A 27567-nucleotide genomic window follows, 5' to 3' on the forward strand; every position below is an offset into this window, starting at 1 on the left:
AAACAATTGATCGATCGATCAATACTTTATTGATCCCTAGGGAAAATTCAAGAACAGTATATAACAGTATACATAAAATAATCATTATAGATTTTTTATTACCCACATAAGTCATGAAAGCTATAGAAACATATAATTTATAAAGTATTAAGTGTAAATAAAGAATACAAAAATTGTTTTGTTTTCATTGCATGCATTAAAAATAAAACATTAAGATGTAAATCTGTATCTGTCCTGATTGTATTAAGATAAAAAGAGAGGAAAAGTCACAGCAATAAGTGCCAGGTCTCATTATCCCCATGTAACAGTAGAAATACACGTAACTTAGCTTTTCATGACCCAATATTCCCATACAATTCTAATTCCCAACATACAAAAACATAAACAAAAAAGAAAAGAATTTAAGTTGTGAAATGAAAGTGCTGCGGAGTCCTGTGCATTCATACTGTCCCACCCACTGGACAGGCTAAGCCAATCACAATTCTCGAGCCTCATCTTCCTGTGAAATTGTAATCATTTCACTGGCCTTCAGTTTGTTGCGTTCCGGAACACACCTTTTCTCTGCAGCTTATGAGCAGCCAATCTGCAGGGAGAATCTTCATTTCCTGGCCTTGTCATAGTTAGCCACGAACCAATCACAAGTCTCTTTAATGGCTGTGTGTGTGTGTGGGTGAGAGAGAGAGAGAGAGATTTAAGTTTCAAAACATTTTGTAAAACACCATTTTGAAGCTTCTAAAACTCTTCAAGCTTCAAAGTCATTAAGTAAGGGAAAACGGCCACCAAGGTGTCTTAATAGGGGGCAGCCGTGGCCTACTGGTTAGTGTTTCGGACTTGTAACCGGAGGGTTGCCGGTTCGAACGCAGACCAGTAGGCATGGCTGAAGTGCCCTTGAGCAAGGCACCAAACCCCTCACTGCTCTCCAAGCACCGCTGTTGTTGCAGGCAGCTCACTGTGCTGGGATTAGTGTGTGTGCTTCACCTCACTGTGTGTTCACTGTGTGCTGAGTGTGTTTCACTAATTCATGGATTAGGATGAATGCAGAGACCAAATTTCCCTCACGGGATCAAAAGAGTATATATATACTATACTATACTATAGATCTACTTCATAGCCTAGACTGTACAGCGTCATAGGTGTCCTGTTATATTTTCTGTTATTATACAGAAATAATAGCCACCCTACCAGTCAATCAGAAAAGAGTATGTCTTCACTCTGGGAGATAAGTGAAATTCTTATCCTTTGCACAGTTTCTCACTTAACTGGGCCACATCCTCCGTATACCACCACTATGCTGATTTGATGTACACCAGAACTTTAAACATGGATATAATACCAGCCTTCAATTTTTGCTTTGCTTTGCGTGCGCGCGCGTGCGTGCGTGCGTGTGTTCTGACAGAAAATACATTTAAATCTATTAATTAGTCAAACGTAAATCGTAAATAGTAGAGTCAATCACTTACTTACTTATTTAAAATCTTAAAATGATTAAAGTAGGGCTGTCAATCGATTAAAAAAAATTATCTAATTAATTACATACTCTGTGATTAATTAATCTAAATTAATCGCATATATAATTTTTGCTGTGAAAGTATTTTAAATATTTAAATTCAAATGAATCATTGAATAATCAGCATTAGTGACATTAAAGTTCAAAAACTCTTATTATTATTTTCACTGTTTAAATAATTGGCATAATAATCTATGATATGACCTAATATGCTGAGGAAATAAATTCAAAAGTGCTTCGGGAAGAAGTTTTTTTTTTTTTTTTTCACATACAAGGCAATTCAGGCCACAGATATAACCTAGGGGACACAATGAAAATAAATTAACACTCCCCTCAATGTCAACACATATTTCTTTGCATTGATGTGCAACTATAGAGTTGATTAACTCCGGTGATATGCAAATTCCTTGCTGCAGACATTGCAGAGGACTTTATTTTCAACACTTTATTTTTATCAACACCATCAGGCCGTTTTTTTTTTTAAAGTAAATGTTCCAATCAATGATCCAGGCAGCACGTTTTCTTCTCTCTCCTTCATTTTAGTCTAATTTTTACTGACTAGAACGGCTCGGGGTCAAAGGTCATACTGAATCGAATTAATTAATCTGCACTAATTTTTTTAATCAGTTATTTTTTCTCAAATTAATTAATCGAAATTAATTAGTTATTTTGACAGCCCTAGATTAAAGATAAATCTAACAAAACAAACACAAACAAGAAACAGGTCTGTTCTTAGAAACCTACATGTACTTGGTTACTTTTGCATAGCAAACACAAAGCCCCATTGATGAGAATGTTCTGGGCACTATGCCAGTATATGAAAGAGTCTCCTAACCACAGCAAACTCAAGGACAGAGAAAACAACCAAAAGGCCCCTTCAGACATTCAGCTGATTAAGTTTGTTTTAGTCCCTTCTGACGCCTATGCCATGACTCCAGCTATCAAAAATAAATCCAATCTGTAGTCAGGCTACAGTACTTACAAATAATACATAAGAGCTCTTTTCCAAAACGTTAATAAGTCATGTTATTTAATTGTGTATTTCAGGTCATATCAATAGAAGTGCAGTTGTGCTGTTTTGATTTAGAAAAGAAAAAACAAATAACAATAACTCAATTGCAGTTCCACCGAAATCATTTGGAAAACAACATAAACATGTATTAAAATGGAAGACATAGCATTTTGGAAAAGAGCTATTCAAATACTATTTAAAATCATACTCTCAACTTCACTTCTAAATCCTTTGACCACTGAGGAACCACTACAGTAAACATACTAGTAGCTAGTCAGGGCAATCCTCACTCCCTGATGCCATAAGAGAGAGAGTGTGTCTGTGTCTGTGTCTGTGTGTGTGGGTTAGTGAGTGAGTGAGTGAGACGCTTGACTTGTGCATCTGCTAAATTGATTTCCTTACCTGTGTTAAATGGGGTGAACTTGAAGTCCGGTAGGTAGCGTCGTAGTTTGTCATTACTGGCAGTCTTCTTAAACTGACCATCCGCTTTGCTGCTGTCATACTGACATCCAACGTTAAGGCAACACCACAGTCAACACATGAGGACACATTATGTATTGTAGTATTGTTCTTCATCATATGGCTCTATTGTTGTGTTCAAGCACACATTGCAATACATGGGACTGCATGGTAATATATTTTCGAGCTAATAACCAGTTGCTAGGTTACGGAGACGCTGGCAAGACACACCGCTCCGTCTGGCATCATGTTTTTGTTTGTTTTTATGTAATGTTCGTAATTTTATGTAATGTCATGTTCATTTTTTGTATTGATTTGTCTAGTTAAATGTATTCTCTCTTCATTTATGTTAGTTTCGATAGTTGTCGTGTTATTCTTAGTCCCTTTTACTGCTTCCAAGTTGGCTGATGTCGTTGCCGTTGGGCATTGGGAGCTTGCTATGGCTAGAACTAGCTTTTACCCTGGACTGACATCCTTCATCCATCCATCCGTGAGCGGTGCTGCACTTCACTGTCTGGTCGAGGAGATTTATCGGGACAGCTGGACCTGGGCCTACTCTGCGAGGGGTCTGCCGCGACTGCCGAGATGCTGCTTACCTGCGAGCTGCCATCTGCCTTGCCTGGAGTCTGGATTGAGCAGACTAGCCTGCTGCTAACGTTCGAAACTACCGTTGACGTTGGGGAGCTCTGCAGTCTCTCAGCATCAGGCTGTCGCTGTCAGGGGTCCACCGATTTGCTGATCTGCGGGATCACCCATGACTTCAGACGGTTAGCTTCTATGCTTCCATTGATCTCTAGACTGCAGTCTACAAGTAGGCCTACTAACGTCACTTACAGAAGGCCCATGTTAACGTCTTGATGTCGCGGGAACGCTGGCGACTATGCCGCTCCGTCCGGCATCTTTTGTCTTTTTGTTATGTGTCTTGTTTGTGGAGTGCTTTGTGTAGGGCTGCAGCTATCGATTCTTTTTGTAATCGATTAATCTAGCACTTTATCGATCAATTAATCGGATACATTTTTTTTTTGCATTTTTAAACAACCAAAACACATAATGCATAACGAAAATGACATGGCTGTAAAGAGAGGTATTTATTCTAACTCCAAGATTAGGCTACAAAACTAAGCCCATTTATTGCAATTTACCCATTTAGTGTTTTTAAGTGCCAGTGCCATCAATTAAATAATGTTCTGTAAAATCGCAGCCTCTTGTGCATGACTTAGCTGGGCAAACAAAGCTGTCCATACTATGTTGTGAAGTGCTGGGAGGGAGAAGAGGGAAAGCAATTTAATGTATTATTATGTAGCCTACAACAAGTTTCATGCTGTAATCTAGACCTGACATCAACATAAATATCTGTTTTATGTAGAATTCTACACCTGCAGCATTTACCATTAGGCTACTAACAAATAATTTTACCATTAGGCTACTAAAAAACCATTTCTGGGGTGAGCCTATTTGCTATGGTAACCTAGCAACCTGTGTGTGTGTGTGTGTGTGTGTGTGTGTGTGTGTGTGGGCACGCGTGCGGTGCGTGAGGAAAGATGAGGGTGCATGCATGTGTGTGAGGGGTTCTTTTTTAGGCATACTGTCTTGCAATTGAACGTGAATAAGTTTACTTACTTAAAAACATCAAAGCTAAACAAGCCATCACGACATCGCTACAAATACAGTATGTGATTAAAATCAGCCAACATCAATGTAGGCTATAGGCTACGTAGATAGATAGGCTAGATAGATTGTTAAATAGCCTAGCCTACTTTATTGACGCTTGGTGAAACAGCATGGAGTGGATATTTAGGTTCAGATGCTTGTTCTTTTCCTTTTTGAGTATGTAATGATGCCAAAACTTTACTTGAAAACTTTAGACATTCTCTGCCATTTATGGATATCTTGACTCCGCCATCGCACCAGCTAAATTCAGAATGTATCACGATTCACGCGCTAGTGGTGTGCTTCCTGAACAACGGTCCGTGTGGAAAAATCAGATCCCTGCGCGTATAGTGCGCGTCATAGGAATTTAACGAGGCTTCGAGGCAGGGTTTTTGCCTCGAGTAATTTTTGTAATCGAGTTATTCGAGTAACTCGATGAATCGTTTTAGCCCTAGCTTTGTGTTGCACTCTGTGCATGTTAAATGCTCTATAAAAATAAAATTGACTTGACTAATGAACTACCACACCAAGCTACTAGACTTGATCCATTCGATACTTACGGTACCATTACTATTCAATACTTACTATTGATCCTGGCATTCATTTAGTATTAGCTTTTATATCAATGTCAATATTATTACTATTAGTGATAGTGGTAGTAGATATAGTAGTAGTAATTGTCTTTAGGTTTCAGTCTAATACATAAATAAAAGTAAATCTATCTGGGATAAAAGTGTTTGTGTCTGTGTCTGTGCTGTTTGTGTCTGTGTCTGTGCTGAAGGATACGATGACTTCCCCTTTAAACTGCAGGGCCTCCACCACTCTTTGGGCAGCCTCTTTGATGGATAGCTCATCCTCCTCTCCCACTGCAACACACAGGAAGGAGGTAGAGAGAGGAATGAAGGGATGAAGTCTCCGCATGATGGAGATAAGAGAAAAGCACGGATATACTCTCCACATTACCTCATCACTGTCATCACCTCACATACATACAGCACACTGCTTGCTACAGTAAGCCTCCTCTACATACTTGCTGCACACTGCCCCCCCCCCCCCTCCCTACATACACAGCACATTGTCTTCAGGATCTTCTCCAACACACATCCTCTACATACTTACAGCACACTGCCCCCACCTACCCACACACACTACACACACACAGTCACTGCTCCACTCCCCTCCCGCCCACACACATATCTTCACTGTCATCACTCGCATACATCATACATACAGTACTCTGCTTGCAACAGTAAGTCCCTTCACCATACTTGCAGTACACTGCCCCCCCCTCTCCCCTACATACACAGCACATTATTTCATCAGGAAGCTTCTCCAACACACGTCCCCAACATACTTACAGCACAGTTGGGTTAGCCCCTTGAGCCGTGGATCTGCCCAAGGTTTCTTCCTTTGTAAGGGAGTTTAGGTCTTTATTTAGTAAAGATAAATGCCACCCTCCTCTGTGCATTAGTTTACCGACCACCAAAAATTAAGCTTAATTGTAATTTCATTCAAGAATTTGCTGATCTACTATCTTTTATGGCCTCTCGCTCTGACAATTTCACGATTTTAGGGGATTTTAACATTCACATCTGTTGCCCATCAAAACATTTGGTTAAGGACTTTTTATGCCTTGTGGACTCTTTCAATCTTGTGCAATCTGTTATGGCCCCGACGCATCAGAAAGGCCACACATCAGACCTAGTATTGTCTTATGGTTTCAATGTTTCCAACTTAGAAATTATGGATGTTGGGGTCTCTGATCATTTTTTGATTTTATTCGAATCTATTTTGTTTTGTCCCCCTGTATCTCCCCCTAAGTCCTATTCCTTTACCCGTTCTATTAATTCCACCACAGCCGCAACATTCTCTAATACTTTCATCCTCTCTCACTCACCTACTATCTCTGTTGCTATTTCCACCTGCTCTGACATTGAAGAATTAGTCACTCTCTTTAATGCATCCTGTCTTGAGACCTTAGACTGCGTTGCCCCACTAAAACAAAAACGTGTTAAAACTATCACCACTCCATGGTTAAATGCCACGACCCGTTCTGTCAGAAAATCTTGCAGGAAAGCAGAGCGCAAATGGAAAAAAGAGAAGCTTCAGGTCTTCTATGACCTTTTCAGAGATTCTCTAAAGACCTACCAAAACTCTGTTAAGGCAGCAAAGGTTGAGTATTATGCTCAGCTCATCAACAATAATGCTCATAGGCCAAAAGTTTTATTTAATACCATTAACTCTATTATAAATCCTGCCTCTGCGTCATCTACTCTTGCCCCTTCAACAGAAATCTGTGAGAAGTTCCTCAACTTCTTCATTGATAAAATTGACAAAATAAAATCTCAAATCTCACCTCCAGATTCGGATCCCTCAGTGATAGAACTTTCACCTAGCTGCCTCCAACAGTTTCAGGCTATATCTTCCTCCCAGCTTTCTGAGGTGGTCTCCCATATGAAATCTACATCCTGCCACTTAGATGTTTTACCTGCACGTCTTTTTAAAAGAAGTTTTTACCATCATCTGCCCTCTTGTATTGGCCATAATTAATCACTCACTAACCAATGGAGTGGTCCCCTCAGGTTTTAAACGTGCAATTGTGCAACCTTTACTTAAGAAACCTAACCTTGAGCCCAGTGACCTGAAGAATTATAGGCCTATTTCTAAATTACCTTTTCTGTCAAAGATACTAGAAAAGGTTGTCCTCTCAGGTTTCTTCTTATCTGAGTGAGTTCAATATATGTGATAAATTCCAATCAGGTTTTAGATCTCTGCACAGCACTGAATCGGCCTTGCTTAAAGTCCAAAACGACATTCTCTTAGCAGTTGATTCTGGATCATGCGCCCTCTTGGTGCTTCTTGATCTGAGTGCAGCATTTGACACCATTGACCATAACATCCTATTAAAACGCTTGGAGGATGAAGTTGGTCTCCAGGGTTCTGTTTTGCAATGGTTCTCTTCTTATCTTAGTGATAGATCATTTTCAGTTAGTTTAGGCAATTTCTCCTCTTCCTCTGCCCTTATAAAGTGTGGTGTTCCTCAGGGTTCCATTTTGGGCCCTCTTTTATTCTCCCTTTATATGCTACCCCCTTGGCTTAATTTTTAAAAAGTATAACATTCAGTATCACTGCTATGCAGATGGCACTCAGTTTTACCTGCCTGTTAACACTAATGGCATTTGTTCCTCGGAGAATATTTTTAACCGTCTCAGTGACATCAAATGCTGGATGGCAAGAAATTTTCTTCAACTGAACGAAAGTAAAACTGATATAATTATTTTTGGCCCTCCAAGTGATGTTTCTATCTTGAAAAATGCACTAGGACCTCTCTCTGCAAACTGCCACAGTGAAGTAAAGAATCTTGGGGTTTTCTTTGACTCCTCTTTAAATTTTAATAAGCAAGTAAATAGTGTGGTCAAAGGCAGCTTTTTTCCAGTTAAGAACCATTGCAAAACTGAAGCCCTTTTTTTCCTTCTCCGATCTTGAAACTCTTATACATGCTTTCATAACATCTAGACTAGATTATTGTAATTCATTATATGCAGGCCTATATGCAGGCCTGACCTACTCCACTCTCAACAGACTTCAGCTAGTTCAAAATGCAGCAGCTAGATTATTAAGTGGCTCTAAGAAACGTGAGCATATAACTCCTGTGTTGGCTAAGCTGCACTGGTTACCTGTGGAGCACAGAGTTAAGTTTAAAATTTTACTTTTTGTCTTCAAAGCCCTCAGTGGTTTGGCACCTAGTTACATAGGTGACCTACTAATTCCTTACAGCACTCCAAGATCACTTAGGTCTTCATCTCAGAATCTTCTCTATATCCCCAAAACACGCCTTAAAACTAAGGGTGATGGAGCCTTCTCTGTTGTTGCCCCCCAACCACCCGACCATCTGTACAGACTGAGATAATGGCAGATGACGGTCAACGAGAGAAGAGGGAGATAGCCGCAATATAGAGGAGATAGCTACACTTCAGCCCTTGATACCAATACTGAGGCAAGAACAGGAGTTCAGCACGCTCCTCCTCAGTGATCAACTTATAAAGTAAAACGTCAATTTTCACATAACTCACTAATTTTGAACTACATTTCCCAGAGTTCATTTGAGAAGTTCACGTATGTACCTGAGAGGATGATGGGCTCCACTTCATTGTACTCCCTCAGCACCCACAGGAAGAGGCGCGCCAGGTCCAGCGAGTAGATGAACTGCCGCCGCGGCTTACCCGACCCCCACACCGTCAGAGGGGTGCCCTCCTCTAACACACACACACAAACAGTAATTAGTAACTAATTAGTAAATTAGTTACTAAAGTTAGCTATAGTAGTATTGGCATGCTAACACAGCAAGCTATTAGTAGGTCTTACGGTACTTTAAGTAATATAAGCTTCGTATGTTTTTAAATAGTACTACTTCTAACATGCTAACACATTGGAAGCTACTGTCTTACTTTGAGTGATTGAGTAAGCCTTGTGTGCTTTTGTATAGTACCAATACTAGCATTCTAACACCCAAAAAGATACTAGTACGTCTTGTTGAGTGATGTAAGCCTTGTGTGTTAGGAGTAGTATTCATGGGTTTCATCAGGTCCCTTTACACAGGTGTATTAATCAAGCACCATGCAGTCTGCATTCATAATCAAGGTGCATGATTGTATACACCTGTGGAAAGGGTCCTGATGAAACCCATGAATAGACGCATCCATGCTAACATGTAATAACATACTTGTATGTCTCACTCGAGTGATGTAAGCCTTGTGTGTTAGCAGTAGTATTGATGCTTGCATGCTAACATGTAGTAAGGTACGTGTAGGTCTTACTCTGAGCAATGTAAGCCTTGTGTATGAGTCCAGGGAGCACGTGTCCATCCTCGATGTTGAAGTTGTCGTGGGGCCCAAATACATTAGTGGGGATCACCGCTGTGTACCGATGACCGTACTGCTGGAAATAGCCCCTGAAACAAAGCACAGAGAATATAAGAAATGCTCAGAGGCACACAAATACAGATTCACAAACACAGATATTCTCTCTCTCTCTCACACACACACACACACACAGAGAGCTCACCTATTAGAATATAAGAAATGCTCAGAGGCACACAAATACAGATTCACAAACACAGATATTCTCTCTCTCTCTCACACACACACACACACACACACACACAGAGAGCTCACCTATTAGAATATAAGAAATGCTCAGAGGCACACAAATACAGATTCACAAACACAGATATTCTCTCTCTCTCTCTCACACACACAGACATACATACACACACAGACACACACACACACACAGAGAGCTCACCTATTAGAATATAAGAAATGCTCAGAGGCACACAAATACATAGATTCACAAACACAGATATTCTCTCTCTCTCTCGCGCACACACACACACACAGAGAGCTCACCTATTTTGCACATCAATAATTCGCTTCGCATATGAGTACCCAAAGTTGGAATCATGCGGGGGACCATTATGGATCTGATGACAAGAGTAGACAAACCCAAGAGAGACAAAGAAAAAAAAAAAAATAAGATATAAATGCACACAAATTAATTTTTAGAAAAAACAAGTCTTCACACAGTACAGTTCCAACATATTTGGAATATATAAATATAATTCAAAACATTTCAATCTCCATGGATCTTCCTCAGACAAATGTTAGCAGACACTTTTTTTTCTATAGCCTACGTGCATGAAACGTGCTCGTTTGTTTCCGCTGGAGCCAGGTGAGTTTGAACCTGCCGCTATTGTTAATGTAACTAGAAAACGCAATTCCAGGGAATTACCAGTGCATGAAAATGCAAAACATATGGTGTAAAATATATTGTTAAAACAGATGATGTGCTAATTGGCAACCAACATGATGAGGTTTAATATAGTTGGAATGACTGAACTAGGTAGATGAGGTTTAATATAGTTGGAATGATTGAACAGTTAAATAGATGGATAGTTTAAAAGGTTAAATTATTTTCAAGGTAGGTGAGGTTTAATATAGTTGGAATGACTGAACAGTTAAATAGGTGGATAGTTTAAAAGGTTAAATTATTTGCTAGGTAGGTGAGGTTTAATATAGTTGGAATTACTGAACAGTTAAATAGGTAAATAGTTTAAATGGTTAAATGATGTTGTGGACAGAGGAAACAGTTGAACAGGATGTGTAGAGAATGAGCCTGAGAAACTGATAGGGTGCAGGTGGCCTGGCCACCTGGCCTAGGATTCTAATTGCTTAACGGCCCCATTGTGATGTCATCAGCCTAATTTTAAGTCTATGGGGGAATTTTGAGTAGTTTTTAATTAATAGTTTAAAAAGTATAAAAGTTACAAAGATGAAAAATACAAAGCCCACATGTCCTAAGTAAGACCTACGTAACATAGTTTGAATGAAGTTTCTACGTTAAACGGTTGAAGCTGCATTAACTGCGTTAGAAGAAGAACTAGTAAAGCATTTCCTGAAGGAAATACAGTGCATGAAAATGCAAAAAATGATGTAAAATATCATACAGAGTAAAAACAAACTATATTGGTTGCTAGGTAGATAAGGTTTAATATAGTTAGAATGACTGAACAGTTAAATAGGTGGATAGTTTAAATCAGGGATGTCAAAGTCAAATACATTAGAGGGCCAAAAAAACAAATTTGCTACAAGCCGAGGGCCGGACTGGTTCAATGTTTATTAAAACATATTAAAATGACTGCACGTAACCTATCATAAAACTTGTTTAAATGATCATACGATGCCTCCTTGCTGCTTTGTCGTCTAAATCAGCCTTTCTCAAACTTCTTTGACCTGAGGCCCAGTCAAGGCATACTTTGGGGTCATAGGGCCCACCTACATGAACCCACCCCCCATCAAATTATCATAATGATATCACAATTATTATTATTTTTATACTATATTGCTATACATACACTTCAAAACAGTCAATGTTTAAAGTGTTAAGATTGTTCACAAAAGTTTGTGAAAACATGCACATCAGAGTACTGCTTTACTAATGTAAAATATAATTAGGCCTACAATAGTTTCATTGTTTTTGCATTGTTGCATGATGCTTGCATGAGAAATACTTCTCAAAACAACAGCAGTTATATGCGTCCCGTTGTTTTGGGATGTTTCCCTCATGCAAGCATCATACACTGATAGAATATTTATATGCTAATTACATTTCATTTGAATGCCTGAATGTAAGGATTCAGGAAACACAATACCAGCTGTGAATGGTAAATGGCGGATCAGATCATGCGTAAATCACTTATCTGGAGATCTTTAACTATCTTTAACTAAGACTAATTAATAGCTTTTGGCTGACTTTAATACTTAATGCCAAACAGTGTTTTATATAGTCTGTGTTTTTTTTTTTATGGAAGTTGCATAAATCCACGTCGTTCTATTAAATGTCGTTTCATAATTAAATAGCCTTCCAATAGGTTGAAGCTTAGCTTTGCTACCAACGTGCACACACATGCATTGAATAAACGCCCATACCACGACTTAATTCTATGCCTCTATGTTTGATGACACCAAACAAGTATTTCATACTAATTGCAGAAATGTTTGTTTTCTTTTTCTGTCCGCGGCTCCTTGATCAATTGCGCAGCAAATTATCAGACGATGGCCCGGGAATAATTTCACTCTGCAGACCATTGTCCACATTGCGGACCGCGGCCCATAGTTTGACAAATGGTGACCTGCATGCTGCCATATTCAAGCCTTTTTACGATGTATTTTAGCCGGGTTTTCGCGTGGAAGGCTCTGTAGAAATCCGACACCCTATTCAACGAAGTTAAACTGAAAGAGCGTGCCGTTCACAGACACCAGAATGAACGAGTTCACAGTAACGTTCATCAGGCAGTAGTAGGCTAATACAGTACGTTCAGTTCACGTTCGCTCAAAATATGAACGAGTTCATGAACTTTCGTTCAATGAACGTGTTCAGGCACAACATTGGGGAGGGGGGTTGCTGAAAGTTGACATCTGCCCTGACTGAATACTGATGAATAATGAAGCCGAGGCCCACTTGCGGCGCCGCAGTGAGTTCGTGGGCTACCGTTGCATGGTGGGAAATGGAGTATTGGTGCGTGTAAAACAGCAGTCGGCGGCTGTGGCCTGCGGGCCGGTTCTAATACTAATCAAATATCATCCCGGGGGCCGTAGATAATTCATGCGCGCCTTGACTTTGACATGTCTGATTCAAATGGTTAAATTATTTGCTAGGTAGATGAGGTTTAATATAGTTGGAATGACTGAACAGTTGAAACAGTTGAACAGGATGTGTAGTCTTAAGAGAATGAGACTGTATGCTTAAAGCCTGAGAAACTGATAGTTGATGAAGGTGGCCTGGCCACCTGGCACAAGATTCTAATTGCTGTGATGTCATAAAGGCCTAATAGTTTTTAATTAATAGTTTAATCAATCAATCAATCAGTTTAACTGGCTCTTTGATGGGGCTTAGTTGAGCAGCTGGAAGTTGATACAGGTGCAAATCAAGTTAATTAGCCCATTGTGATGTCATCAGCCCAATGTTAAGTCTATGGGGAAATTTTGAATAGTTTTTTTATTAATAGTTTAAAAAGTATAAAAGTTACAAATATGAAAAATACAAAGCCCTGATTTCCTAAGTAAGACCTACGTAACATAGTTTGAATGAAGTTTCTATGTTAAACGGTTGAAGTTGCATTAACTGCGTTAGGAGAAGAACTAGAAAACGCAATTCCAGGGAATTACCAGTGCATGAAAATGCAAAACATATGGTGTGAAATGTATTGTTAAAACAGATGATGTGCTAATTGGTAACCAACATGATGAGGTTTAATATAGTTGGAATGACTGGACAGATAAATAGGTGGATAGTTTAAATGGTTAAATTATTTGCTAGGTAGATGAGGTTTAATATAGTTGGAATGACTGAACAGTTAAATAGGTGGATAGTTTAAAAGGTTAAATTATTTGCTAGGTAGATGAGGTTTAATATTGTTGGAATGACTGAACTAGGTAGATGAGGTTTAATATAGCTTCTGCAGTATGTTAGCCTTATAGGCCTGGTATAGTCCTGCATCTGCACAATGTTAGCCTTATAGGCCTGGTATAGTCCTGTGTCTGCACAATGTTAGCCTTATAGGCCTGGTATAGTCCTGTGTCTGCACCATGTTAGCCTTATAGACCTGGTATAGTCCTGTGTCTGCACAATGTCAGCCTTATAGGCCTGGTATAGTCTTATAGGCCTGGTAAAGTCCTGCATCTACACAGTGTTAGCCTTATAGGCCTGGTATAGTCTTATAGGCCTGGTAAAGTCCTGCGTCTGCACAATGTCAGCCTTATAGGCCTGGTAAAGTCCTGCGTCTGCACAATGTTAGCCTTATAGGCCTGGTAAAGCCTGCGGCTGTGTCCCGCGCACGCAACACAAGAATTGTTGTGTGCCTCCCAACAATTGTGACCGTGTGGCAATCACACGCGTCTTTGCCGTGTGCAAATGTGCACAATGGAGCACACTACCTCCTTAAGTCCAAGTGTGCACAATGGAGCACACTACCTGCTTTAGTCTAAATGTGCACAATGGAGCACACTACCTGCTTTAGTCTAAATGTGCACAATGGAGCACACTACCTGCTTTAGTCTAAAGCGGGATTAGCATGGTCTGGTAAGGGAGGTTCAGTGTTCTGAGAAAGTTAACCAGTCACACTGCATGTACACTAACAGAATAACCTCATCAGGTTGTACAACGCGCAACACAACTGTTGGAGCTGGCCAGCACATGAATCTCGGCTTGATACTTGGACTTAAAGTGCCCATATTATGAAAAAATCACTTTTTCTGGGATTTGATGTGTTATTGTGTGTCTCCGGTGCTTCCACACGCATACAAACTTGAAAAAAAAAAAAACATTCATGCTGTTTTGAGTGAGATAAGGGTTTCTGGATGTATCCAGAAGTATTTTTATTTAAAATCCGATTGAAATAAATCTGATTAAAGATTTCAACTGACTTGTTTACATGGACGCTAAATAATCTAATTGGCAATTATGGACCAAGATAATATCACAGTGCTTCATCTGAGAAGATGCAGTTCTGTAGCCTAACTATACTATGTAAAATGAAGGTGTAGTAGATGTTGGGGGATTTTGAATTGGCATGTTTCAGACGTTGCATAATCAACACCCCACCTCTCCGCACCAAGCCTACGAGTTCAACTGTTTTTTAAGCCTCCATATCTCAGAAAATAATGTAGATACAAGCTTAAACCTTTGCACAGTAGTTGTTGGGTTATATTTAGCATTATTGACATAAAGTATGAAGCAAAGCCAAGATGGTCAGGCGAGGCTGGAGGCATTTGCTGATTTGGCACGAATGACCCTGGTAACAGTTAATGAAGTGGGGCGTAGGTAAGTGAACAGCAGCTCATTAATATGTAATGAGCAGCAGAAACAGCACACTTTGAAAGGGACTGAAAAAGAGTGTAATAGAGGTAGGTAAGAATCTTTTCCGACAAGCTATTTCCAGCAAACAACTTCAGAAACATGTTTTCTGGAACTCATAGACCTATTTTAACTTGTTGAAAAATAGTCATGATATGGGCACTTTAATGTAAATGGCACATCTCATACCATGGTCTCATTGATGGGGTAGCTGGTTTTATCTGGGAAGATGCAGGTGGAGAGGCAGGAAATGACCTTCACCACTCCGACCTCATGAGCCGCCTGAAGGACGTTATCGTTGATGAAGACATTACATCTCTGTAAAACAAACAAACAAACAAACAAGAGAGAATTGGTCATTACGTAATGGACAAGTACAAGAATCAAATCAGCAACTTTACAAAGCAACATTTACGTGGCATGAAACAAAAGAAATAACTATTTACCTCAAGGAAATTTGTTTACACAAAGCCTGTCATATACTAATGGACAAGAGGCTATATTATTATTATTTTATTATATTATACGCAGGGCTCTACACTAACATTTTTTTCCAGGAGCACTTGTGCGCCCAAGTTAAAAAATTTAGGAGCGCAGACAAAAATTTGGGCGCACAGTCAGTTCTGTACTTAACTTAATCTAACATTACACTGCAGCTAACAGTTAAACATGGCAGTGCACCAATTGCGAATATTAAGAATGACTGACAACATTTAGGCTACAGGACACAGGATTTTAAAGATCAGTGCCTATTTTATTTTCAGTCTGTTCCGTTTTCCATTTGTTAATGTAAAATAATATAATACATTGCCATATTTGCATTCAGCCTGTATATCAAGTATCCTGCCAAATGTAGGCTAATTTATTTATTTGTGAATCCATCTGTAGCTATCCATCTGTCCATATTTTATATATATATATATATATATATATATATAAAAAATACTTTGATTTTTTATTTGAAATATCTGCATTGATGGGGGCAGTAGGCAAACGTTAGACCTACTTTCGTTTTGCACTTCAGCTTGTATTCGGTGTAAACAAACAAGCATGCGTGGAAGTCTGGAGTTTTCAGTAGCGTTCTACCTTTGAATAAAATGGGAGTATTACGGGAGGCTACTTTTGTGCCTGTTCGCTACAGCTATATTTTGCATATTGCAGCCAATACGTCAACTGGGCTAAAAGGCATGTTAGGTGACCTTTCCTTCTCTCACTGCATTCTCAGAATCTCATCCTGTTCCTCCTATATCCGATGACTTCGGTGGATAGAAGAACTAATTTCTTCAATCTTTGCATCTTGGCTGGCTAGACTAACTTTCCGCTTTTTCTGCGCGCTCTTGGATTTGATAGAAGCGACTACTAGCGAGTCACAACGCGAAACTGCTAACGTTGATGGGAGGTGTAGTTTTTATGCTGCATTCGCGACGTGATTCTATGGTTTGCACCAGGTAATGTTTCTCGATGTTGCGGTGTATTTTGTAGATAAACATTGACATGGTTAGAAGTCATTCGCACCAGTGCGCCTAAATATTTTTTTTTTTCCGCTGGCGCGTCGGGGTCCAGTTCGACCTGTCGGGACTTATTTTCCCAATAATGACCGGCGTTCTATACATTATCCCTTGCATATCATCAATATGACTATTTCCAGGACTGAGCTGGAGAATGCATTGAACAGTACTATGCTCTGTGTTAATTATTGAGACATTATTATGCCTTCATGACTTCCCTTGAGACATCAATGAACTCTGCACAAGAGCACATGTAACACACACACACACACAGGTCACTCTACTTACCCAGAAGTCTAGGTTCTGTCTCATATTCCGGAACAGTCCGCCCACCATGGCAGCCAAGTGGATGACGTGTGTGGGGCGTAGTCTCTGAAAGAGTGCTCTGGTGGCCTCCTTGTCCCTGCAACCAATTGCAGACAAGCAGGTAAGGTCACATAACACCACGGCTGGCTTAAGGACACGATCTGAGAGTGGAGTGGACAGAAATCTTGACGGCTATCTCTGCGTCTCATGCACTCTGTTTGTCCCTCTTCTCTCTCCGTTTTGATAGTCATGTCAAGGTGATCAACACCTGATTGGTGGTCTATCAGGTCAGGTGCACCTAACCCATGGGAATGAAAGGGTTAAAAGCTCCTCCGCCAGCAAGCTAGGCTGAATGGGGGTTTGCTTTGTACCCAATGGCATGGAGATGTTTAAAGCTGTTTTTTGTGGTTACTTGATGGTGTGTTGTTCAGACCAGTGGTGGGACGTAACCGGAATAACTTCTAGCACATTAGGATGCACTGTTCCTCTAAAAAGTAGCCTATTGAGAGTGTGAAAAGAATGTTGGGCAGTCGTGGCCTACTGGTTAGGGCTTCGGGCTTGTAACCGAAGGGTTGCCGGTTCAATCCCCGAACAGCAGGAATGGCTGAAGTGCCCTTGAGCAAGGCACCTAACCCCTCACTGCTCCCCGAGTGCCGCTGTAGCAAGGCAGCTCACTGCTCCGGGTTAGTGTGTGCTTCACTTCACTGTGTGTGCTCTGTGTGTTCACTAATTCACGGATGGGATAAATGCAGAGACCAAATTCCTTGTATACGCTAGTATACTTGGCCGAGAAACCTGATTTACATTAATTTTTATATTAAAAGTAGCCTATTGAGAGTGTGAAGGTATAGTCCTCTTTGCTCTGGAGTAAAAGTATGCTCGTAGTGTGGGATCAGCATTATTAATGTTTGTGTGTCAATATGTGGTGTGTGTGTGTATGTGCATGTATGTATGTGCCTGTGTGTGTGTATGTATGTGTGTATGTATGAATGTGTGAGTGTGTGTTCTTATAAACAAATGCGCTCCAATGCAGGCCCCCCCATGTGTCTTGCTGAGGCCCAGAGACAATATTATCTCCAAGGACACCCACCCACCCTCCCTTGTGTGTGTGTGTGTGTGTGTGTGTGTGTGCGTGCGCCTCACGTGAGATCGGCGTCTTTGGAGGAGAGAAAGATCCACTCCTCTCCCTCCTGCGCTCCTCCCTCCTCCTTCACCACGCGCTCTATCGCTCGCCCCACCATGCCTGAGCCGCCCGTCACCACCACACACGTCCTACCAGCTGCTTCCGCCATCCGTCTGCAGGGGGCTGTAGAGAGGTCGAATAAGGCCAGAACATAGAGAAAGACACATTTAGACCGCAGTTGCTCTCGTAATCAGCAAGACTGACTACTAGTCTTGTGCGGTGTCTCTTTCTGACACGTAATCATAATATGAGGGTTATGGACACCCATCACGTCTGTAAAAAAAGACAGACAGACAGGAGATAGAGGAAAAGGAGGAAAAGAGAGTAAGGTGGGAAAGGAAAGACCAGAGAAAGAAATTATGAAAAAAAGGGAAAGAAATAGACAGAAAGAGAATGAGCAAGAAAATGGAGAAAGATGGGGAGAGTTAACAGGAAGAAAAGTGTCAGAGATAAAAAAAGGAGAGAAAGAGCACGATACAGAGAGAGAAAAGGAGAAAGAGGGGGATAGTATGAGGAGGGAAAGAGAGAAATAAATGGGAGAGAGGTGTAGAGAGAAAGGAAAGTGAGAAGAAACCACACCAGAAGACAGCGAGAGCGAGACACAGCCAGTATATACGATTTCAATACAGCACACACATCCGTAAACAAGCACGTGTCGGCACTTACCTGTTTCCCTAATATCTCTTCTTATTCACCAACTTCCTCACTGTATATATGTATGAGAGAGAGAGAGGGGAGAAAAAAACAAGGGGTTTTATTGCAACTTGGGCTTAGGCAACATTGTAGTGTCAACCCGAAAGAAAGGGTGTGTGTGTGTGAAGGCGGGGCACTCTGGGCAGAGGGAGAGAGAGGGAGAGGGAGAGGGGGAGAGGGAGAGAGAGAGAGAGAGATTAGAACACATCATTCTTCATCATCATTCACAGGAAAAAAGGCAGGTATTCTATGGCTCAAAACGAACTGCTCACCATCACCATCACGATAAGGGGGCATTACTAGCTAAAGGCAGGTGGGTGGTTGACGTGAACTCAAATTCAAAGTGAAAAAAATTATAATTCAAACATATACGTCAAATGACATAATTATATTCCCTTATATGTGAATAATTCAAAACTGAATGTGTCCATTTCTAATTCCTCATATATTTTGCATATTATTCACTTTTTGGTGTGGTAGTCCTAAAATGTGTCCACCGGTGCAACAAAATTGGACAGATAAGATAGATGAGCCCAAGGCATATTAGTTTGCCCCAATTATATTTCCACATCAAACATACCCCCAAAAAATTCAGAATTATGTTATTTATATACTATAAGATGTACACAGACTTACAGACTTCACCCAAATGTCTGGGTTACATTCATTATATTTAGTATAAAACCCAAGGAATCTTCATTTCATCCTTATAGCTGCATAGTAATGATAGCATTATTATACTATCCAACACTTTTTACATAAATTATTCATTAAAATACCTTTTCCACTCACAATTCAATTCGTTGTACCACAGGACATGCCGTCGCACCATTGGACAAAAGAGTACTAGTATGCCCATTATTATTTTAAATTCAGTCAATTTTTTAGTACAACACAGGTAAAATATATTTTTTCTGATAGCCATACTTTCACATAATCATGTATGGAATTTATCTATAAAATAACTGGGTCAAATTCATTGAACAACCCATCAACATAGTGTTTGTGTGTGAGGGAGGAGAGTATGTGTGTGTGTGTGTGTGTGTGTGTGTGTGTGTAAGAGAGAGGAGTGTGAATGTGTGTGTGTTGTAGTAGTAGAGTGAGTGGGAGAGAGAGGGACGATAGTGTATGTGTGTGTATGTGAGGAAGAGTGTGTATGTGAGGAAGAGTGTGTGCGTGAGGGAGAGTGTGTGCGTGAGGGAGAGTGTGTGCGTGAGTTAAAGAGGGAGGAGCGTGGGTGACCGTGATTTGTTCAAGTAAGAGTTGTTCCTGGACCAACATTCTAAAGATGTAAAATAAAATAATTTTGAGTGGAATCTGAACATATGCACCTTAGATTTTTTTTTATTTTCGTTTTAGCTGACTAGGTTCTATGTTTGTGTAATGTTAGCTGCCAGGCTAGGGACCATGCATTTACTGTAATACATTAGCCTCCTAATAGGTAATTCAGTGGCTATACATCTTTTAAATAATTTATTTCGAAGGGATAGAGTAGTTGAAGTAGCTTTGAAGCTCATTTAGCAATCTTGGTGCCGCTGTTATTCATGCAAATGTTAGAGGCTAGGCTAGGGAACATACATTTATGCTACCAAATTAGCTTGCTAATAGGTAGGCGCAGCATGCAACGCTGGTGTAATGTTAGTTCACTGGCTAAGGTGCACACTTTTGGACTACTAATGTAGCTTGGTAATAGGCTAAAGCTGTCGCTTTTGTTTGTACATGGTCCTGGAGCAACGTTGCCATGTTGGTCCAGGATGCCATTAGAATGTTGTTCCAGGACCGCCTTTAGAATGTTGGTCCAGGACCGTCATTACAATGTTGGTCCAGGACCCACATGGTCATGTTTGTCCAGGACCGTCTTTACAATGTTGGTCCAGGACCCACATGGTCATGTTTGTCCAGGACCATCTTTACAATGTTGGTCCAGGACCCACATTGTCATGTTTGTCCAGGACCATCATTACAATGTTGGTCCAGCACCGTCTTTACAATGTTAATCCTGGACCAATATCGCCATATTGATCCTGGACATATGTACACTATTAATTTTAAACGAATTGAACAAATAAAAAATCTAGATGTAACAAAACTCACAAACAAGCAGAAACATAACAAAGAATTCCAAAGTGCAGTAAGCATTGCGAAAGCTAAAAAGAAAATTCCCACCAATTTTACGCACCGGAAACAGCGGTTTCAATCGGTTGCTGTGCTGCTGGTGTTTTGCCAAAAAATTGAGGACAACGCGATCAACCTGTGCGACATGAGAGAGACGAGTTATAGGCCCTAATAACTTGGAGTTCGGTATGGAAGCACTTCGGGTTTGGGTATATTAAACTATGGAGAATGACAAAGCGGTATGCAAACTGTGCAGTAGTGAGTTCTATGTAGGCGAAATTTGTTTGACATTTCTAATTGAGCGACAAGTAAGAATAAACAGGTATGATAAGGGATCAGATTCCAAAAATAATTCAGTGGAAATGCATGGATTCCAGTTTCTAGAATCCATGCATTTCCACTGAATTATTTTTGGAATCTGATCCCTTATCATACCTGTTTATTCTTACTCGTTGCTCGACTTATCGTGACTAAATTCAAGATGGCTGCAAACGCTAAACTTCGTGAAGATACTGTCTGTATAAATCGTCTTGTAAGTAAACTACCAGTGCTTTTTCAAAGTTCTCAATGTCTCGTTTTAAATGTCAGGGCCCTCGTAAGACTACCAATGAAGTGTGGAGATACATTGAGCCTCGTAAATGGTGTAAAACAGTGATTTATTTGCATGGCTAGCCCGATGCCAAAGCACCACCATTAAAAAAAGCTGTTGGTAGCTAACTAGAGCCAGATTTTGGAGTGCAGGGGACAAGCCGAGATGGGCTATGAGACATACGTTCACACTTCGGTATCATGTTTCAATACACTTTAGGTCAATATCACACCGTGATTTATTTGCATGGCTAGCCCGATGCCGAAGCACCACTATTAATAATAATAATAATAATAATAAAGCTTTATTTGTATAGCACCTTTCATACACAGAATGCAGCTCAAAGTGCTTTACATTTGAAGCATGTAACACAATAATAGTCAGTCATTATCAATCACTTTTCTTTGCTGTTTATGATATACTCAGCAACATATCAAAAATATAGAAAATGACGTCATAAGACTGGCAGCCTTAACCCTCTTACCCCCCACAAGCACGCCATATGGCAACTGTGGCAAGGAAAAACTCCCATATTCCAGGAAGAAACCTTGAGCAGAACCTGACTTAATAGGGGGAGCCCATCTGCTTTTGGCTGGCTGCGCCCTCCAATAGTAGCAGATGTAGAATAATCTGAAAATGTAGTCTACAGGATAAGATGAGTTAACTAAAAGCTTTCCTGTACAGGTATGTTTTCAGATCTTTTTTAAAAATATTTACTGAACTCGCCTGCTTGATGTACAGAGGCAGGGTGTTCCATAGTTTGGGGGCATAATGGATAAACGCAGCTTCTCCACTTTGTTTGTGGAGCACTTTGGGTACGATTAAAAGATTAGAATTGGATGATCTAAGTTTCCTTTGTGGTTGATAAGATATTAAAAGCTCAGAGATATATGAAGGTGCTATGCCATTCAGAGCTTTGTAAGTAATTAACATAACCTTAAAATCAATTCTATAGGAAATAGGGAGCCAGTGCAGTTCAGCCAACACAGGGGTGATGTGTTCTCTCTTCTTAGTCTTAGTTAAAAGTCTAGCCGCAGAGTTCTGTATGAGTGCCAATTTCTTTAGATGTTTTTTGGGAAGACCAGTGAAAAGTGCATTGCAGTAGTCTAACCTGCTAGTGATAAAGGCGTGAATTAGTTTTTCTGCATCTTGTTGAGTTAAAAAGGGCCGCACTTTGGCAATGTTTCTCAAGTGGAAATAGGCTGTCTGAGTAACTTTACTGATATGGGGCTTAAAACTTAACTCTGCATCTAAGATGACACCGAGGCTTGTTACTTTTGGTTTGACCTGGTGTGCCAAGTTCCCCAGATTACTAAGAATAATATCTCGCTTTAGTTTTGGTCCAACCAGAAGTACCTCTGTTTTGTCATCATTTAGTTTCAAAAAGTTTTTGCTCATCCACTGATTAATGGAGGTTAGGCATGCAGTGAGGGAGCAAAGGCCATCTGGGTTAGTTGGCTCCACAGAAAGATACAATTGGGTATCATCTGCGTAGCTGTGGAAGTTTACATTATGTTGACTTATGACGTTTCCCAATGGAAGCATATATAGAGAAAATAGCAGGGGACCAAGGCAGCTCCCCTGGGCCACACCAAAAGGCAAGTCTTGTTTTTCAGATACATGATCTCCTAGACTGATATAAAAATCTCTGCCAGTAATGTAGGTTTGAAACCAGTTTAGAGCATTATCAGAGAGACCCACCCACTTCGCAAGGCGGTGAATTAGGATGCTATGATCAATGGTGTCAAATGCCGCACTCAAATCCAGAAGAATAAGGATTGAGACTTTGTTTGAGTCGGTAGCTAGTCTGAGATCATTGACTATTTTTACTAGAGCCGTTTCTGTGCTATGATTTGATCTAAAACCTGATTGGAATTTTTCAAGGATACTGTTTTCGTTGAGGAAGGTATTTAACTGATTACAAACAACTTTTTCAAGTACTTTGCTCAAAAACGATAGATTTGATATAGGCCTGTAGTTGCTCAGATTGGTATGGTCAAGATTTGACTTTTTAAGTAAAGGTTTCACAACAGCGGTTTTAAAAGCAGTTGGAAATATACCTGTTTCTAATGAGGTATTTATTACCTTGAGAAAAAAGGGAGCTAAGCCATCATATACTTTTTTGAGGAATGTAGTAGGGATTGGATCTAAAACACATGTTGAGGAGCCGGTTTGAGTTATAATTTTACCAAGCTCAGATTGAGTAATAGTGCTAAAGGACCTTAATTTTGGGGGGCTGTTTTTGGGTGTACTATCAAACATATTACTTGTGTTACCAATAGCCTCCCTTATAGAAATGACTTTGTTTTTGAAGAAGTCTGCAAATTCTGCGCATCTTAGAGAGGATGCCTGACTGAGTGTATCAAAAGGTGTTTGATGCAATAGCCTATCAATGGTAGAGAACAACACCCTAGAGTTTCCACTGTTTTCAGCAATTACCTTAGAGAAGTGGTTCCTCCTCTCATTCCGAATAGCTCTATTATAATTTGCAATTTTTTCTTTTAGAATGGCACGGTGAACCTGTAACTTAGTTTTTCTCCATGTTCTCTCAGCTTTCCTACATGATCTTTTTAGATCATGGATATTTTCGTTCATCCAAGGTGTCAGTTTGCTACAGGGCCTTTTTTTAGTCTTTAAGGGTGCCACTCTGTCAAGCAGAGCGCCTAATTCACGATTGAGAGCCTCTACCATTTGATCAATGGGATGATGTAAAATATCTAAATTTATGGAGTCTATAAGAGCTATGAACTGCTGTTCTGCTCTAATGTCCAAGAGTCGCGATTTGATTGCAATTTCGGGATGAATTTTTGGAGTATGTAGTACAATATTAAAAGATACACAATGATGATCAGACATATTTATATCATTTACTGATAAGTCTGTGACTTCTATCCCTCTGGAAATGACTAGATCGAGGGTGTTGCCAAGGTTGTGGGTGGGTCCTGTAACATGCTGCTTTAGCTCTAAACTGTCCAACACATTAAGGAACTTACTGGCTTTAGCATCAGTTGTCTTATTGACATGAATATTGAAGTCGCCATTTACAATTATCCGATCATAGCTAGTGATGATGAGCGACATAAGTTCAGAAAACTGGTCGAGAAAGCCAGTCCATAGTTTAGGAGGGCGGTATAAGGTTAATAGAAGTACAGCTGGGTCAGCCTTCAGAGTGAGGGCAATATACTCAAAGGAAGCGAATTCGCCAAAGTTGACTCGTGCGCAACTATATTTGTTTGAGAGAATGGAGGCAATTCCACCACCTCGTTTGCCTTGTCTAATTGAGTGGAAGAAATTATAATTTGGGGGACAAGTCTCAACAAGAACAGCTTCGCTGTCTGAAGTCAGCCAGGTTTCAACAAGAAACAGAAAATCCAATTTTTTTTCACTAATAAAATCATTGATTGCAAAGGTTTTGGTAGTAAGTGCACCTATATTTAGTAAACCCATGTTAGCTGAAAATGCCTCTGGCTTTTGAGGAATATGCTGAGGTATGGAAAGAATATTTGTTAGGTTTCTAGTTTTAAATTTGTCTTTTCTTTTTACTATACGTTGGGTAGAAATCAACGTTGGAATAGAACTATGAGCATAAGTCATGCTATTGCATGACACAGCTTGATCTATGGTAGTAGTATTGTATGTTACCCTGCAGAAAACATTCTCAGACTCATCCACATGTATAATGCCATTCGAATCAATACCTGGGGGGCGTGAATCTGTAATATTTTCTACAGAATGTCAATGTCTCAGTGTGGACGCTATGTTGTCAGAGAGTAGCCTGGCTCCATGTTGGTTTGGGTGGAGACCATCACGCTTCAGCATACTGGGCCTCTCCCAGAACAAGCCCCAGTTGTTGACATAGGGGATGCTTAGGGAAGCGCAGTAGCGTTTGAGCCAGGTGTGGAGATCGAACAGTCTGGACCATCTCTCAGCACCTTTTCTGTAGGTAGGGAGAGGCCCAGAGATGACAAAGCGTTTTTCTGTGCCCATCAGAGTGGTGATGAGAGTTTTGTAGTTTTCCTGCAGTGCTACTGACTGCTTATCTCTGATGTCGTTCGTGCCCACGTGTACGATGATGTTGTTGACCTTGGTGTGGCGGGCCAGGATGCTTGGGAGTTTCTGCTGGATGTCAAGGACCTTGGCACCAGGGAAGCAGTAGACCTTGGAGGGACCGCTACATGATGGGGGAATGCAGAGGTCTCTAACCATGGAACTGCCGATGACCAGGGTGGAGGTTGATGAGGTCCGGGGAGGAGGGGGTCGGGGGGGGCGCCGACTTTGAGGAGGGACCAGGATGGTTGTCTCGGGGCTGGAGGGGCTCCTCATCCTCGGTCAGAATGGCATAGCGATTTTCCAGTCGTATAGGTTGGGCTGGGCCTGAGTGCCGTCCGGACCGTCTGCCGTGCTTGTGATGCTTGCTTCTACGCCATGGCTCAGGCTGGTGTGGAGTGGAGCTGGCCAGCAGAGCAGGCTTGGTTCTCAGCAGAGGCCGGGGAGAGGCAACAGGGACAGAAGTTGCATTAGTGCATGGCATGGTTAAAGTATTGGAGGACAGAGTGAAATCAGGGCATCTGGCATTTGTGTGTGTAAGAGAGGTAACGTTACTTACGGAGAGAATGGTGTCGAGGAACTGTTCATCCTTCTCAATCTGATGGAGGGTCGCTATTCTGGCTTCGAGTTCCACTATCTTTTCGCTGAGAAGGACGCAGGAGTCGCAGCCTGGTGCACAGCTGAGGGGAGGCATCGTGTCGCGGCGAGGGCTCGCCGGTGTCAACTGTTTTTTAAACGTTTGTTTGCTAGTTGGCTAGCAACAGCGATATCGTGCAGTTCCTTGATAACTCGAACACAGGTAGCGGGTAAGTAATCTGGGAAGATCTCACTTTTATATTGAGTCACTAGTTTTGAGAGACGTTAGAAGGAATTTGATGCTTTCTTCTTCCAGATATCGTTTCCTTGGCCCGGTATTATTTGCAGCCCTTGATACTGGCTTAACGTTTAACGTTAACGTTTGACAGAAAAGTTTGGCGATCAAGGTTATAGAGTCCGATAATCCAAAGCCTCGAGCAACAACAGTTTATGCAAGAGTTTGTTCACGAGATATAATCGGTAGTCAGTAAATCCGTAGAAAGTACTATTGAAAAAGCTGTTGGTAGCATCGGCTAACTAGCGCCAGATTTTGGAGTGCAGGGGACAAGCCGAGATGGGCTATGAGACATATGGTCAATATCACACCGGAATTCTCCTTTAAATTAAAATAATTGTATTGTCATGTTATGGATAGAAGTCATAGCCCATAAAGAAGCAGAAACGTTTGTTTCTTTAGCCAGGTGTAATGCTACTGTTGCAATCAGGAAAACCCTGATGCTAAGAGTAAATAGAAAGAGGAACACGGACATTCAAAAGGCGGATTAATCTTTTTTTGTAGGCTAGCATATCCCTTCTGTCAACATAACCAAAATAAAACTGTAAAAAACCTGTTTAACACGTTAGTTTGGTACTTGGTATGCCAGACTTAACTGATGCATAAAAGCTTCAAACCTGAACATTTCCCAAAGGCACTGACCTTTGCAAGTACAAGGTAAAGGTATGATACATAGACGTCAGTCAGCTTTATCAACAGTCTCTGGGTTAACATGGCAAAACTTGAAAAGCTTGTCAGATCTCCCGTTCCTATTGACGGGTTGCTAAGCCACGATTGGCCTGTGGCGGTTTCCCGGTGTGGCTTAGCAAAGGGTGAATTTCGCTGGCCGAAAATCGTGAGGCGTTTCGCTGTGTGGAAACCCACCGTAACTTGCAGATTCAATAACTGCATTTGCAAAACAGTCGCACATTTAAAAAGTCAGACACCTCTACGATAGATAAAATAAGATGAAATAGCACTAGACACAGATGATAACGAGGAAACCTAAAACAGTTGATAGTGTTACTTGATAGCCCCGAAGGCAAAGCAAACACGAGACGTGTCATTTTAGGCTATGTCCCGATACAAAAAATATTAAGGCCTTTGCGTAGCCTAACTCATAGGCTAAATGGCTGCCTAGAGCTGGCTATGTTTAGACACGCAATGGTATGTTGACTTACCTCCGAAAGAACTAAAAAAAATCCTGATAAAAGTTCTTCTAAACGCCGGCTTCT

General features: G+C 40.7%; 1 protein-coding gene across 3 annotated transcripts; it reads right to left on the reverse strand.

Annotated features, from left to right (window-relative positions):
- LOC121718075 (GDP-L-fucose synthase-like) lies at positions 1-27567 on the reverse strand. Of its 3 annotated transcripts, none has more exons than XM_042102913.1 (11): positions 27514-27567; positions 18705-18744; positions 17999-18151; positions 16838-16952; positions 15231-15359; positions 10037-10110; positions 9446-9579; positions 8753-8884; positions 5415-5494; positions 2922-3021; positions 1-654 (listed from the first exon to the last, which is right to left on the reverse strand). In XM_042102913.1, the coding sequence occupies exons 3-11, from the start codon at positions 18145-18147 to the stop codon at positions 599-601; spliced, it is 969 nt and encodes a 322-aa protein (XP_041958847.1). In that variant the 5' UTR covers positions 18148-18151; positions 18705-18744; positions 27514-27567; the 3' UTR covers positions 1-598. The 3 variants fall into 3 exon arrangements, with proteins under 3 accessions (XP_041958847.1, XP_041958848.1, XP_041958849.1); XM_042102914.1 differs by having other exon boundaries at positions 17999-18161; XM_042102915.1 differs by lacking the exon at positions 27514-27567 and adding an exon at positions 26996-27235 and having other exon boundaries at positions 17999-18161.

This window comes from Alosa sapidissima, chromosome 9 (assembly GCF_018492685.1).
Source record: "Alosa sapidissima isolate fAloSap1 chromosome 9, fAloSap1.pri, whole genome shotgun sequence".
NCBI lineage: Eukaryota > Metazoa > Chordata > Actinopteri > Clupeiformes > Clupeidae > Alosa > Alosa sapidissima.